Source organism: Palaemon carinicauda, chromosome 5, assembly GCF_036898095.1.
Source record: "Palaemon carinicauda isolate YSFRI2023 chromosome 5, ASM3689809v2, whole genome shotgun sequence".
Lineage (NCBI taxonomy): Eukaryota > Metazoa > Arthropoda > Malacostraca > Decapoda > Palaemonidae > Palaemon > Palaemon carinicauda.
This window is the reverse complement of record NC_090729.1, coordinates 115,979,518-115,991,880: the sequence shown is the minus strand read 5'-3', so window position 1 is coordinate 115,991,880 and position 12,363 is coordinate 115,979,518. Positions and strand designations below refer to the sequence as shown.

General features: G+C 40.8%; 1 protein-coding gene across 7 annotated transcripts in view; it reads left to right on the top strand.

Moving 5' to 3' along the window:
* LOC137641423 (mucolipin-3-like) overlaps positions 1–12,363 on the top strand; it is a 120,017-nt gene that overhangs the window by 13,669 nt on the left and 93,985 nt on the right. For 4 of the 7 annotated variants that reach the window (XM_068373954.1, XM_068373955.1, XM_068373953.1 and 1 more), the window contains exons 1-2: positions 1,037–1,362; positions 11,651–11,849. In XM_068373954.1, coding sequence (XP_068230055.1) covers positions 1,224–1,362; positions 11,651–11,849 — 338 coding nt within the window. In that variant the 5' untranslated portion in view covers positions 1,037–1,223. The other 3 variants (XM_068373957.1, XM_068373959.1, XM_068373958.1) reach the window with 3 other exon arrangements.

Below are 12,363 nucleotides of genomic sequence, written 5' to 3'. Positions count from 1 at the left end.
AGTATAAGAGGGTCCACAGCGTGAGTCACTTCCTGGGACTAGATTTCACGATAAATTACGACCTAGTTGATTTCTTTCCCCCTTTTGATGGGATTCTCTAGGAAAGGTCCTAGCTTGTGTCCTTATCATGTGTGCACACGTTCGGTCTTTGGGACATTGTGCAATGGCTTGACCTTTATCCATACAGCCAAGGAGAGAAATTTAAAGTGCCACTAGCTTAGATATTTATTGTTTACAGTTTGAAAAAAATGCCATTATTCATTACAATTTACCCGGCAAAGATTATAATTCATTGGTGGATAAAATACTGGACTACGCTTTACAAATGGCTCACATTCATATCTTTACTGTCATGGAATAAATGTTAATGAACCCATCTAGATAACATCTTAAACTACACGTGACTTGTGTTGCAGGGTTGCCAGGTTTTCTAAATGAGAAAAGGTCAATTTCTAATCAACAGAGGCTTTAAAAGGTCAACCCATTAATAGAAAAAGGTCAAAAATATAGTATTTAAGGCTCGGCTTTTTTTCATATTACTAAAGGCCAACCTATTTAAATACAAAAGGTCAAATTTGAGTTTTATTTTGGCCGGAAAAAAGGCCAAACTGGCAAACCTGTTGTGTTGTGCCATCAGCTGATTTGGTTTGGGTCTGTGGCAACACTTGCAATGCGCAAGTTACGTAATGTCTCAAACGACTATTTGATGAAGTAAAATTACATTGACAATTTGAAATTGACTTAATTTAATGAATTTGCAGTGCGAAACTAATAGTCAAGAAGTAAAGTCAGGATAAATTCGTTAATAACTTGTTTTATAAATGACGCATTCACGTTTATGCTACGGGGAGTGTCAACACTACATGTACAACAAATTAGACATTGATTTAAGTTATTGTTTAAAGTAAGGAATATTTTATATTTATTTTGTGTAAATTCTAACAATTTTAGATAAATTTAGTTTTACAAATCTTAAATGTTTAAACTTGTTATTGTTATTACCTTTGTCATAGGGAAGCGAACGCCCTAAAAATAAGTGCACCAATGTTGACGTTTGAGGCAGGAAATCATACAGTGATACAGTACTTGTTCTGTTGTTGTTGTGAATGGTGGGTACTTTGCGTAGCGTCCTATTGTTTCCCTCGTGCTTTGAGGAATGTGTGACGTCCTTTAAGGACTAATCGTACTAGGGGATTACTCTGCGAAATTCCTAAAAATAGGAAATGAACGCCGCAAATCACGCCCTGTGTAACAGGAGTCGCAGTTCCAGGGACGATGGCACCGAGGAGGATGAACCCAATACTGTAATGGCAGATGCTGAACCCTTGACGGTGTCAATTCGGGATTCCCAGGGCCAAGATGGTGAGGAGAGGATCTGTCACTTGAATAAACGTTCTGGGAAATCATCTTCTTCCTCTCGCTTGAGACCTGACAGTGCCCCAGGGGTGCATCACGCCACTAAGGCCAGGGCTCGCTCGGGATCCTGGTCTGGGGTTAACGAAAGTGATGAGGGTGTGTTTGTAGGCGAAGCCTAATGGTTTATATTTTAGGTGCTTAATTTTAGGCTGTTCATGTGAGCTCTCCCAATTTTTTATGTTTAATTGTGTAGATTAAGCTGGATTGCAAATCGTCACTTTTAAGTTTGCTTAGTCGTGGGGGGAACTTGAATAATTAAAATGTTATTCTGTGCTACTATTAATCAATATTGCATTTCTATGGTTTGTTATAGTTACGGACAGGAAAAGCTTTTCTACTAAGTAAAATATGCTTTCCTGTAGTTAATGTGATTTCACCAAATTTGACTTAATTTCAATTATAATAAATTAGGGTTTAGTGAGTGTGTAGTGGGGAAGGAAGTAGTTAAACTGGTTGTTCTGTTTTTTTGTCGTTGAAATTAAGTTTATATTCGGTTAAAGCTCGTTCACTACAGGAAAACCTATATTTCCTGTTTGAAATGTTGTCCCGTCCGTAAGTATAATTTTACCGATACTTCTAATGCTTATTATTATAGTAATGGTTTGAACAACAATTTATTGCAAGAAAAACTTTTTATTCCTGTTAGAAAATGTTACTCCACCCGAACTATAATTTTACCCTTGCAACAAGATGCATATGGCTACTATTATCGAGCATTGCATTTCTGTGAAGCTGCCCCAGCCTAGGTGTTATAACTCTGCTCTTAAGCCATTCAGAGGTATTAATTTATGATTGTGCTGTTCGGAAGTATTTGGGTATGTTCAAGTAAGGGGGTGTCCAAGTCTACGTTAGGGGAGAGCAATTGGTGCAATGTAAATTTGGTGATACTGCAGTCCTTGAGCTGCACAGGCTAGGTTGCAGAGTGATGGACAACCTCAAGTTAAAAGTTAAGAACCTAAGGCCAACATATTCTTGAAAAGGAAGTTGGTATCTATATGCCTGTACTTCTAATCATATGCTAAGAGCCGTATTTACAGTAGTCCACATGTTAGGTTGGATAAGCAGTTGGTCATAGGAAGCGCTCGGTCAGTTGGCAAGCTATCCGTATCATGTAGGGTGCTACTTTAAATCCTTGGGTTGGTCAGTGTAGTTGTTGTTTTTAGTAGCATTTCAGCGAGATGCTTTTAAGAGCTACTTGTATCCTTGAAATTCATGATGTGTTAAGTTTAATTTTTTCTCACAGCAAAATCCCTGATATGAAGAGCGACTCTAGTGATTTCAGTATTAGTAATGGCTGGCAGTCAAATTAATTACCATTATTAAAACCAGTGTCATTTCATATTGGTTTCTTATATTTTACTGAAAGGTTAAATTTGATGTCAAAGTATACCATTTCTAACTCTATAGACTAATTCATTACTATTGATGATTTGGTTCTTTTATGCCCGCGAGATTCGGACAAAATTTTGCTCATGAGATGGTTGACACAGCAATGGGATTGAACAAATTGATATGTAAAAGTTAAATTTAGAATTTGAAAGAACTTCTAATTTCCCTTTCAAATTTACACAGATAACCCATGGTTAGCCATAGTTAGCCACTTGTGTGTGTACAGTGCTTGGAAAATTGTGGCTTCAGGCCTATGCCAGGTAAATCGGATACAGTGAAGATATAATCCTTCCCTGCATTAACATAAATTCATGCAATTGTACTAAATCCTGTATTCCAGTTTATAGCCTGTCATAGCCTTTCCTTATTTATTCTTTTGCCAGTATCCACCAATCTCTAATTTAATTTGTCTGTTGAGTTGGAATTTTTCTTAATATATGACTATCACTTAGTACAAACATCCAGGAAAGGTTTGAGAAAAGACAACCGGCTGTTGACGTCGTTGTTTTTAACCTTATTCTTTCTAAATCTAACAACAAACGATGAAAACGAGTCATCGGAAATTTTACATGATCACAAAGTTATTAATCACTTATTCTTAAATTTCTTACTCAGCAATTATAGAGGCAAGTCACTCAAATTAAAGCAATACAATACAAATAATAATAATGTAGCATTTCAATAAACCTGGATTATCTAATCAAAATTATAATTCAAATTTCATTAAAAAACATTGAAATGGCAAATAAAATGGCATACTCAACTAAATAAAGAAGTAAATTTTTCATAATTAATTACTACAATAGTAAACTTGCAGGGTTTTTACTGTATTTTAGGTGTTAATATAAAGTTGTTCCGTAATTAAATACAAACCATTTCGCCCTTTATTAGGGAATATACTTTCACCAAAGCTGGAAGACTAGCCGGATCACCTGAAGATTGGGGACCCCAACACTCGCTGGGGTCGCTTATCTTCAGGTGGAAAAAATTGGGGTCTTTTTTTCTTCAGGTGAGGAATTTAAATCTAAGAATGGGACTAACAAGCTAACTAACTAGTTTATAAGTTAATTATTATTAGTGTAACGACATGGTGAGACTAACCAATGAAAGTGCTAACCAACTTATCTATAGGTAGCAAATAGATTTTTTTTTAAATAGACGTTATTTAAAAAAAAATCTTATTTTTCTTTAATGGCTAAGAGACTAATCTGTCTTCTATAAAAGATAATTATGTGTAGAAATTCCAATTTAAAGAGTATACTAAATTCAAAAACAAAATATCTATTTGTAAGGACCCATTTTTTGCTAAATCTAAACTTCCACTGCAAAATTTGATTCAGGATAATATTCTAAACATTTCAGAAAAAAAATATGATTGATATTTACAGTTTTCTTCTCAGAGAAATCTGCATGAAGTATTTTGAGGCAAACCCTGTTAGACTTGGTAGTAATGGCATAATTGCACAAATTGACGAGTCTTGCTTTGCACGCAAAAGCAAATATCAAAGAGTACGTGCACCAAATCGGCCATTATGAGTATTTGGAATGGTCGACACTAGCATTAAGTGTTGGATATATGGTGATCGGTGAAATACGTGTTGCTGCAATTCTACTTCCAATCATAGAAAAAGTTGTTTTGCCTGGTTCAGTAATATACAGTGATGAGTGGAAAGCTTATTAAAAAATTCAATCACTTCTCAGATTTCAGCACCAGACCGTAAATCATTCCCGTAACTTTATCAATACAGAAACAGGAGTACACACACAGGCCATCGAAAGTTATTGGAACAAGCATAACTCAAGGATTAAGAAAATGCGTGGATGCAAGAGAGAATTTTCAATACATATTTACAGCAATTTATGTGGTTTGAAAGGTGTTTTAATGGTAGGTTCGATTATATTTGTACTGAAATTGCTTTTAGTAGAAGATGGATTGTTTGTATAAATTTGTTCTTTTTAACAAATATTTCATAAAGTAGTTTTAATGAATATATATTTTTCTCCTTTTTTTATAGTAAGCTATTATAAGACAAAATAGATCACTTGGAGACGTCAATAAGCTGGGGTCGCTTATATTCAGGTGGAGAAAATCAGGGTCTCTATTCTTCAGGTGAGTCTAGTTGGGGTCCTTTATCTTCAGGAGAACTATTTGGGGTCGCTTATCTTCAGGTGATCCGACTAGCCATAAGACTTTAGCGAAGTGTAAGTACCCCACCACTAGTTAGTGGGGTGTAGGGGGTAGTACCGGCTACCCCACTCACACACACACATGCACCTGTGTTGTCTTGTCAGTTTTGCTTTTGTTTCGGTTGAGAGTGGATATTGGTCTCTCCACTGCTCAAACTAACTGGTCATTAGACTAATCAGTTCTTTTGTTTTCTCTTTTCAGAATGTGAGAGTTTTTTCTTCCAGGTCATTATGTGGACTTGTCCTGGATCTAAGGGGTGCAAGTACGGTACCATCTTGTCTCTGGTCGAGACAGAACCTCATTCCCTGTGCCCGACCTACCGAGGATGACCTTGTACTGATGACTTGTTGAATGAGTGTAGGGAGTGGGAGAGGTTTGGTAGGAGGTGGAAGAAGTCAAAGAGGGATTCTTCTCCTTTGGGGTTATCCTTGAAGTCGAAGAAACCATGACTTCCTTCAATCTCTCCCTGAAGCTCCTTGATCGGTCGAGCAGGAGGGGTGAACCTTTAACCCCAGGACAACCCTTAGGATTAAAGAACACCACCATTTCCCCTAGCAAAGCGGTGCCACCCTTCTTCGCAGGGAAGTATCTTTCTGTTGATGATCTTATGCAGTTGTGGCCTTCCTTGGGTATATTGTTGCAGATAGGAGCGGAAAGGAAGCGCATACCGGCTTCCTCAGAGGTTGACTTTGATCCTCCTCCTAGGGCTTCGAAGGTTTCCTACCGGAGGAGTCTCTAGCGTCCGTGCCCATCACAGTCTACTCAAAGCACTGTCACTGGCTTCTCAGAGTGTATCACATGCCCCTGATTCAGCTTAGCCCGATGAAGACGGTGCTTCCCCTTGTTTTGAGCTCGATCACCCGGCGGAGGGGTGCCAGAGTTTGGGGCTTGTTTCTGCAGATAACGAGAGACTCCTTTCCAGTTCAGGGTTAGGTCCCCTGGAGTGGTCCCCACCACGTAGGGCTATGAGAAGGTGTCTGGTTTCGCCCATGCCTTTCTCTAGCCTCTCGGTGTGGCTCGTTGGATTGTGTGAAGATGATGCTGCTTGCCCCTGCGAGTTCATGTCCATCGTCCTGCCGCTTCACCTCGCCCAGTTCCCACCTTGGGGTCTCCCACGAGCTCTCATTACACTTCCAAGGGAGTCCTGACAAGCGACAGTGGTATCTCCGCATGAGATCGCTGCTCGCGACCAGAGGTCCTTTGCTGACATGACTATCGCTCGTCGCCTCCATCTCACAGCGCTGACATGACTATCGCTCGTCACCCCCATCTCACAGCGCTGACATGAGGAACTTCCAAAGCAGCAGGCAGATTACTCCTCTAGACTCCACAGCTGTCCGACTCGCAACCATTTCCCATTGCGTGAACAGGTTCCAGCTTGTCAAAGAGTTCCAGCGCATGACTAAGCTCCAGTGTGGGAACAGATTCCTGCTTGCCAAAGAGTTCCAGTGTATGACCAGGTTCAAGCTCGTGACCACGATCCAACTTGCATCGATGCTCTGGCTTGTGATCATCCAGTTCATGATCGCGGCCGTTCTTCTGCTTGTGATTTTACCTCGGCTTGCGATCCCGTTTCCGCTCGCAATGGTTTGTAGCAGCGCTCTGTTCTACGAGCATGTCTCTTCACATGATCTCCCAGCAGTACGTGACCGTGCAGCAGCAAGGAACACAGTAGACCACAATTTCGTCAAGCAATAGCGAAGAGCTCCATCATTGAAGGCGGAACATTCGTGATCTCCTACCAACACAGAGCGCGATAATATGCCAGTACACATACAGGCAGGTAAGCGTGCACACACTCCTCCACTGGTGATTAGACCATGGGAATCTCGCAGGCGGTCTCCGGCTCGTAAACCTCCAAGTGAGCTTCCATCCTCCATCCCTGCCTTTAGTAAGGACGTGCCCTAGTTTGCCGAATTGGTGAGAGCAGTTCGTCTGGCAGATACCACCTCTGCTCAGACTCTAGCAGTTAAGCACCCTGCACCAGCAGCTTCATCCAGCACTCTTCGGATCTCGCTAGAGACTAATGGTGCCTCGAAGTTCTCACCTCCACCTACTGGAGTTCCGTTCCGGTCACACCTTAGGAACGACAGGGTCCAATGATGGTTTCACCAATTCGCTCCTTCCAAGAGGCTCGGAGAGGTTGCAGCAGGATTTTTTCCGACTGGAGATAACCCAGATGATACTGTCTAAGAATATAAGACAGAGACAGCCTACTCCTCCTACAGGTGATACTCTTCACCCTTGTACAAGCAGGTGTTCAACCTCCCCACTTTGCTTAACAAGACATCAAAGTTGCCATACCCGACCAGCCCGCTCCATTGATAGTGGCAGAGCAGCTTCGCACGCCTTTCTGCCCAAAGATATGTCCAGCTCTTCTAGACACGAGAAAAAGACTTTCCCTTCTTGTAGAGCTCCATCCTCTCCCTAGGGAGAGAAGGATACCAAGACGGCGCCGAAGAACTGCTCCCCAGGAGATGGTGCCGAGGTCTTCAACTTCAGCAGCGATGGTGAAGGACGACCCCGGGACATCAAGGGACTCCATGGCGACAACTGCTACCCACCCTAGGCTCTTATGGGTGAGAGTTCATGGATAGATGATGAGCTGGACGACACTTTCTGGGTGAGCTAGTCTAAGCTTTTCAGAAGCTGAGCCCTCGATAACAAAGGATGGCAGCCATTTGGTCAAACAGGTATTTGTAGGCAAGTTCTTTCCGATTGTGCTTAGTGAGGCGAAGAATACTTTTTGATTGTGACCCTCTTGCTTTGGCAATTAACTAACCAAAATAAGATTCATTAAAGGAACCACTAGAATATCTCCACAGATTGTAAATCCTTACAGGTCACCATCCCCATCGACGAATGGGCTAAGCTTGTGAGGACAGGTTTTTTATTTCAGATGTAAGAGAACTAGGAGATTTTTCCTCCATGATACAGATTTAATGTTAATGTAGATCATATATCAACCAATGACACCAGCATGGTCTTCGCACTATTCTGCTTATGGGCGTCAGAGTATCTCCACCCCATGACTATAAAAGTTATATTATTCTCCAGTGAAATCCCAGTCAGTCAGGCCTACTAATAACACCTTACGGCCCAGTACAAGTGTGAATCTTTCCCTATGTCCACATGTATGCTACAAGCACGCATCCCACAGTTAACGCGGTTGCCATCCCAAGAATGCCAACAAAACGCACGAACGTGTACGAGACACTCTTCATTGACTAGGTTAATGTATTATTTCTCATATATGCTCAGAGAAGAGACCAATAAATTCTCATTTTGGTTTAATCCTGAAATTGATTGGGATATTTCCAATTTACAGGTAAAACCATTGGTCCCACATGAGAGGAAAAGGTCTGTAGAACTTAGGCTATCTGTTGGGCAAGGTGGCAGCATCACAAGTCTTATTATGGATGGTAGAGATCCAGAGATTCATTGGCTCTCATCCTCCCCTCACCTGGACTCCGATGACATTCTCATCTTATCAGCCGAGTTTCAACAAAGGCCCTCAGGCAGTGATGGAGAACGAAGCGGTGGAAATTAGGCTATACTGTACAGGATGGCTTTTACTGTGTTTTGTTCCTAGTGTAAAGTTGACTGGTGGCTGGTCATCGACCTCTCCAACTCTAGTGATTTTGTCCAGCAAACCCTCTTCGATGTGGAGACGGCAAGAACTGTGCTGTCTGTCCTTGGGAGGAATGACTTCTTGATTAATGTGGATGTGAAAGACGCTTACTTTCAGATTATAATCCATTGGTCCTACAGGAACCCCCTCTACTTTGTCTTCAAGGGGAAGGTGTACCAATTCAAAGTTCTTTGCTTTGAACCGACTATCGCTTCCCAAGTGTTCAATAGTGTTCACACTCCTCTCTTCTTGGGTTTATGTCAACAGCATTTGTCTGTTATGATACCATGATGGCTGGCTGATCCTATCCTCACTGAGGCAGCTTCTTTAGTACCGAAACAGACTTCTTACCTTCAGCCATGATCTGAAAATTGTTATGAAATGGGAGAGATCCAGTCTAATGCCCAAGCAGAGGATAGAGTGGATGGGGATGCTGATAGATATGGACATAGTGAAAGTCTTTCTACGTGACACCTTTGTCAGCAGACTCGCGGGAGTAGTGCAACCTTTTCTCAACCAGCTAACTACAATAGTAACAACTGTTTAGATGTATAGTCTTTTCCCTCACGGCTGTCTCCAACTGTCCCTTCAGTGATGTCGGAAGCGACACTGGTCAGCAAAGAGCGGTCCCTTACATCTTCTTTTGCTTGTGTAATAGGAAGTACGAGACAATCCAACCTGGTGGCTGGAAGACAAGAATCTCTTCAAGAGCACTTCTAGGCGTGTCCTCTTCTGGAAATGTACCCTAGGAATCTCCAGGCACTGTAATCATTCCGACGGTGTCTGATAGATTACTCTTGAGTGTTTTTGAATGGCAACATGACCATAATTACTTATGTCAACAAGCAAGGAGGTACAGTATTGTTTCATAAGCAGGAAGAATGTAATCACTGACTAGTTCAGTTACCAGGGACAATTCATAGTAATGGAATGGTCCCTTCCTCCCATAGTGGCAAAACTTGATTTAGTGGGGTTCCCGGTTAGTTGACATGTTCACCACGCATCTCAACAAAAGTTCAAGAATATCCTTCTGGCTTCGAGAAACCATCGGGCAACGTAATCCGTTGTCGGCTGAGGATACAAAACATACTGGAGCATGCGCTCATGGAGTTAGAGAGATTGTTTAAACACAAATTTTTAATAGGAAGAACCTTTCAGCAGCAGAAGTTTTGAAGGCTGGAGTCTTGGGATACCAGATAACTTTCATGGCCCATTATGAAAAAAAATTTATATTTCTCACATTACATGAACTTATTTTTTTCTCCCTGTGTAAGTTTAAAGGGTAGAGAGCTTGCTATTATTCATGTACAGATCTACAGTACAATTGAACCACTGTACCAATAGATATCTAGATCAAAGATTACAGTTTTTTGTAGGACTAGTGGTAGCTGCTCGGCAGGTTATGTGGAGAACCTAACTCCTTTTCAGGACGAGAAGCATCTCGTCTAAGATAACTTTTTGTTACATTGGTCTATGATGAGAAGTAAGAATTGTCTAGCCCCATTTCATCTTTTCTTTCCCCTCTTTTGAGGTGCAGCCATGGTGCTATTATTTGCTGGATTGGATGGTGCAGGTAAGCTTCTGTACCAAAGCAACTTTGCTATTCATATTTTTATTATTATTAATAGCTAAGCTACAACCCTAGTCAGCAAAGCAGGATACTGTAAGCTGTAGGCTCTGACAGGGAAAATAGCCCAGTGAGGAGAGGACATAAGGAAATAAATAAAGTAGTATATATAGGTTGTAGGAAGTAATGAATAACAGTATAAAATATCTCGATCAGTAAGAATGTTAAATTAGATCTGTCATATATAAACAATGAAGAGAGAATAGTGTACCTTCAAGCAAGAGAGCTCTAACCCAAGACTGGAAGACAATGGTGCAGGGGCTGTGGCACTACAAGAAAACAATGTTTTGATTTTTGAGTGTCCTTCTCCTAGAAGAGTCGCTCACCATAGCTAAAAATCTTCCTCTCCCCTTAACGAGAGGAAAGTAGCCACTGAACAGTTACATTACAGTACTGTATTTAACCCCTTAAGTGAAGAATATTTTTGCTAATCTCAGAATTGTCAGGTGTATGAGGACAGAGGAGAATATGGAAAGAATTGGGCAGACTCTTCGGTGTATGTGTAGGCAAAGGAAAAGTGAGCAGTATGAGAGAGAGAGGGATCCAATGTATTACAGTCTGGCCATGCAAAGGACCCAATAGCTCTCAAGAGGTAGTATCTTAGCAGGTGGTTGGTGTGCCCAACCTACTACCTATATAGCATAGATATATAATCCCCATCCTCCCAAGGGGCGTAGGATGTGTGTAACGTACAAAACCCATATCTTTAAGTTGACCACACATTTCAGACATATCCTTTTCAAGATATACTAATCAAAATCTATTGATCCTACATTATTGTATAAAGTACTTAATGAGACTAGTGATAAATTTGGAGAATCTTGGTGCTTACCTGAAGTATTTGTTCTTAAATGAGACCTGAAGACAGGAGCAGTTGAAGGTAGAAAAAACTACAGTACCGTAATATCAAATGTGAGTTGCTCAAGGAATCCTGATGGCTATAATTCTCTGCCGGGTATCGAGTTTATCAGTCTGAGGTTTCCTGGGTACTTTAGTCATTTCAATGCATATTAAATTATTATTTTTATTATTATTACTAACTGAGCTACAAGCCTAATTGGAAAAGCATGATGCTATTAGCCTAGGGGCTCTGACAAGGAAAAATATCCCAGTGAGGAAAGGAAATAAATAAACAACAAGAGAAGTGTTAACTACTGCAAGTATTCCTGTTGCAGTTTGATCTTGCCTATACTTTACTGTAATCAATATCTATTATTCAAACTTAGGTTTTTGAAAATTTTATCTTTAAGATTCTGTATTTATTAAAATAATTTTCTAAATTTTTTGAAAATTTTGTCTGAGATTCTGTATTTAGTAAAAAAATTTCCAAATTTAATGTTTGTATGTTCCATCATGGCAGTGAAGTGAAATACATCCCATAACACATCTTTTGTTTCAGAACTGGAACGTATGGCGCAAGAAAATAAGTCTGGTTTACCGCAGATCAAAGTGTCACAACCCGAAGACACAAGAAATACTTATGTCGGTATGTCCAGCGGTGATAGTGGAGGTAGCGATTCAGATGAAGCTTCGGGCGCGAAACCATCAATACTGCAGCTTAATTCCATAACTGCGAACAGAATGCGACGGAGATTAAAGTAAGCCTTGATCAAAGTTAGGTTTTATGTTGATATTTAATATGAACAACAATCCATTGCTTTATATGTTTGTGAACAACTTCCTGGCCACAAGTTTAATTGTAGAGTAATGAAACTCTTATGTAAAAAGCTGGAAATTATGAATTGTTCCGTAACCAAAATACAAACCACACTATTTACATTGGATTTACCTTTTAGCGTAGCTGAAATGATGAGCCAATAGTTTTTAACGAGGGTCAATTACCCCCCCGCTAGTTAGCGGGGGTAGGGGAAGGGATAGCTTGCTACCCCTCCCCCCCACATACCGGTGATTTGCTTCACTTTACTTTTGGCTCCGGCGATGAACAGACGTGTCGGTCCATCGTCCTCGTTGACAGCCTTTAATCTTTTTCTGCTTTCTCTTTCAGTTTGTGTGTGTGTGTTAGAAGTTGACCACCTTTATGATTACTATGCGTACGTGCCCTGGAATTGCCGGCTGCCCTTGTGGTACTTTTATGTCGGCCGTGGACACTGA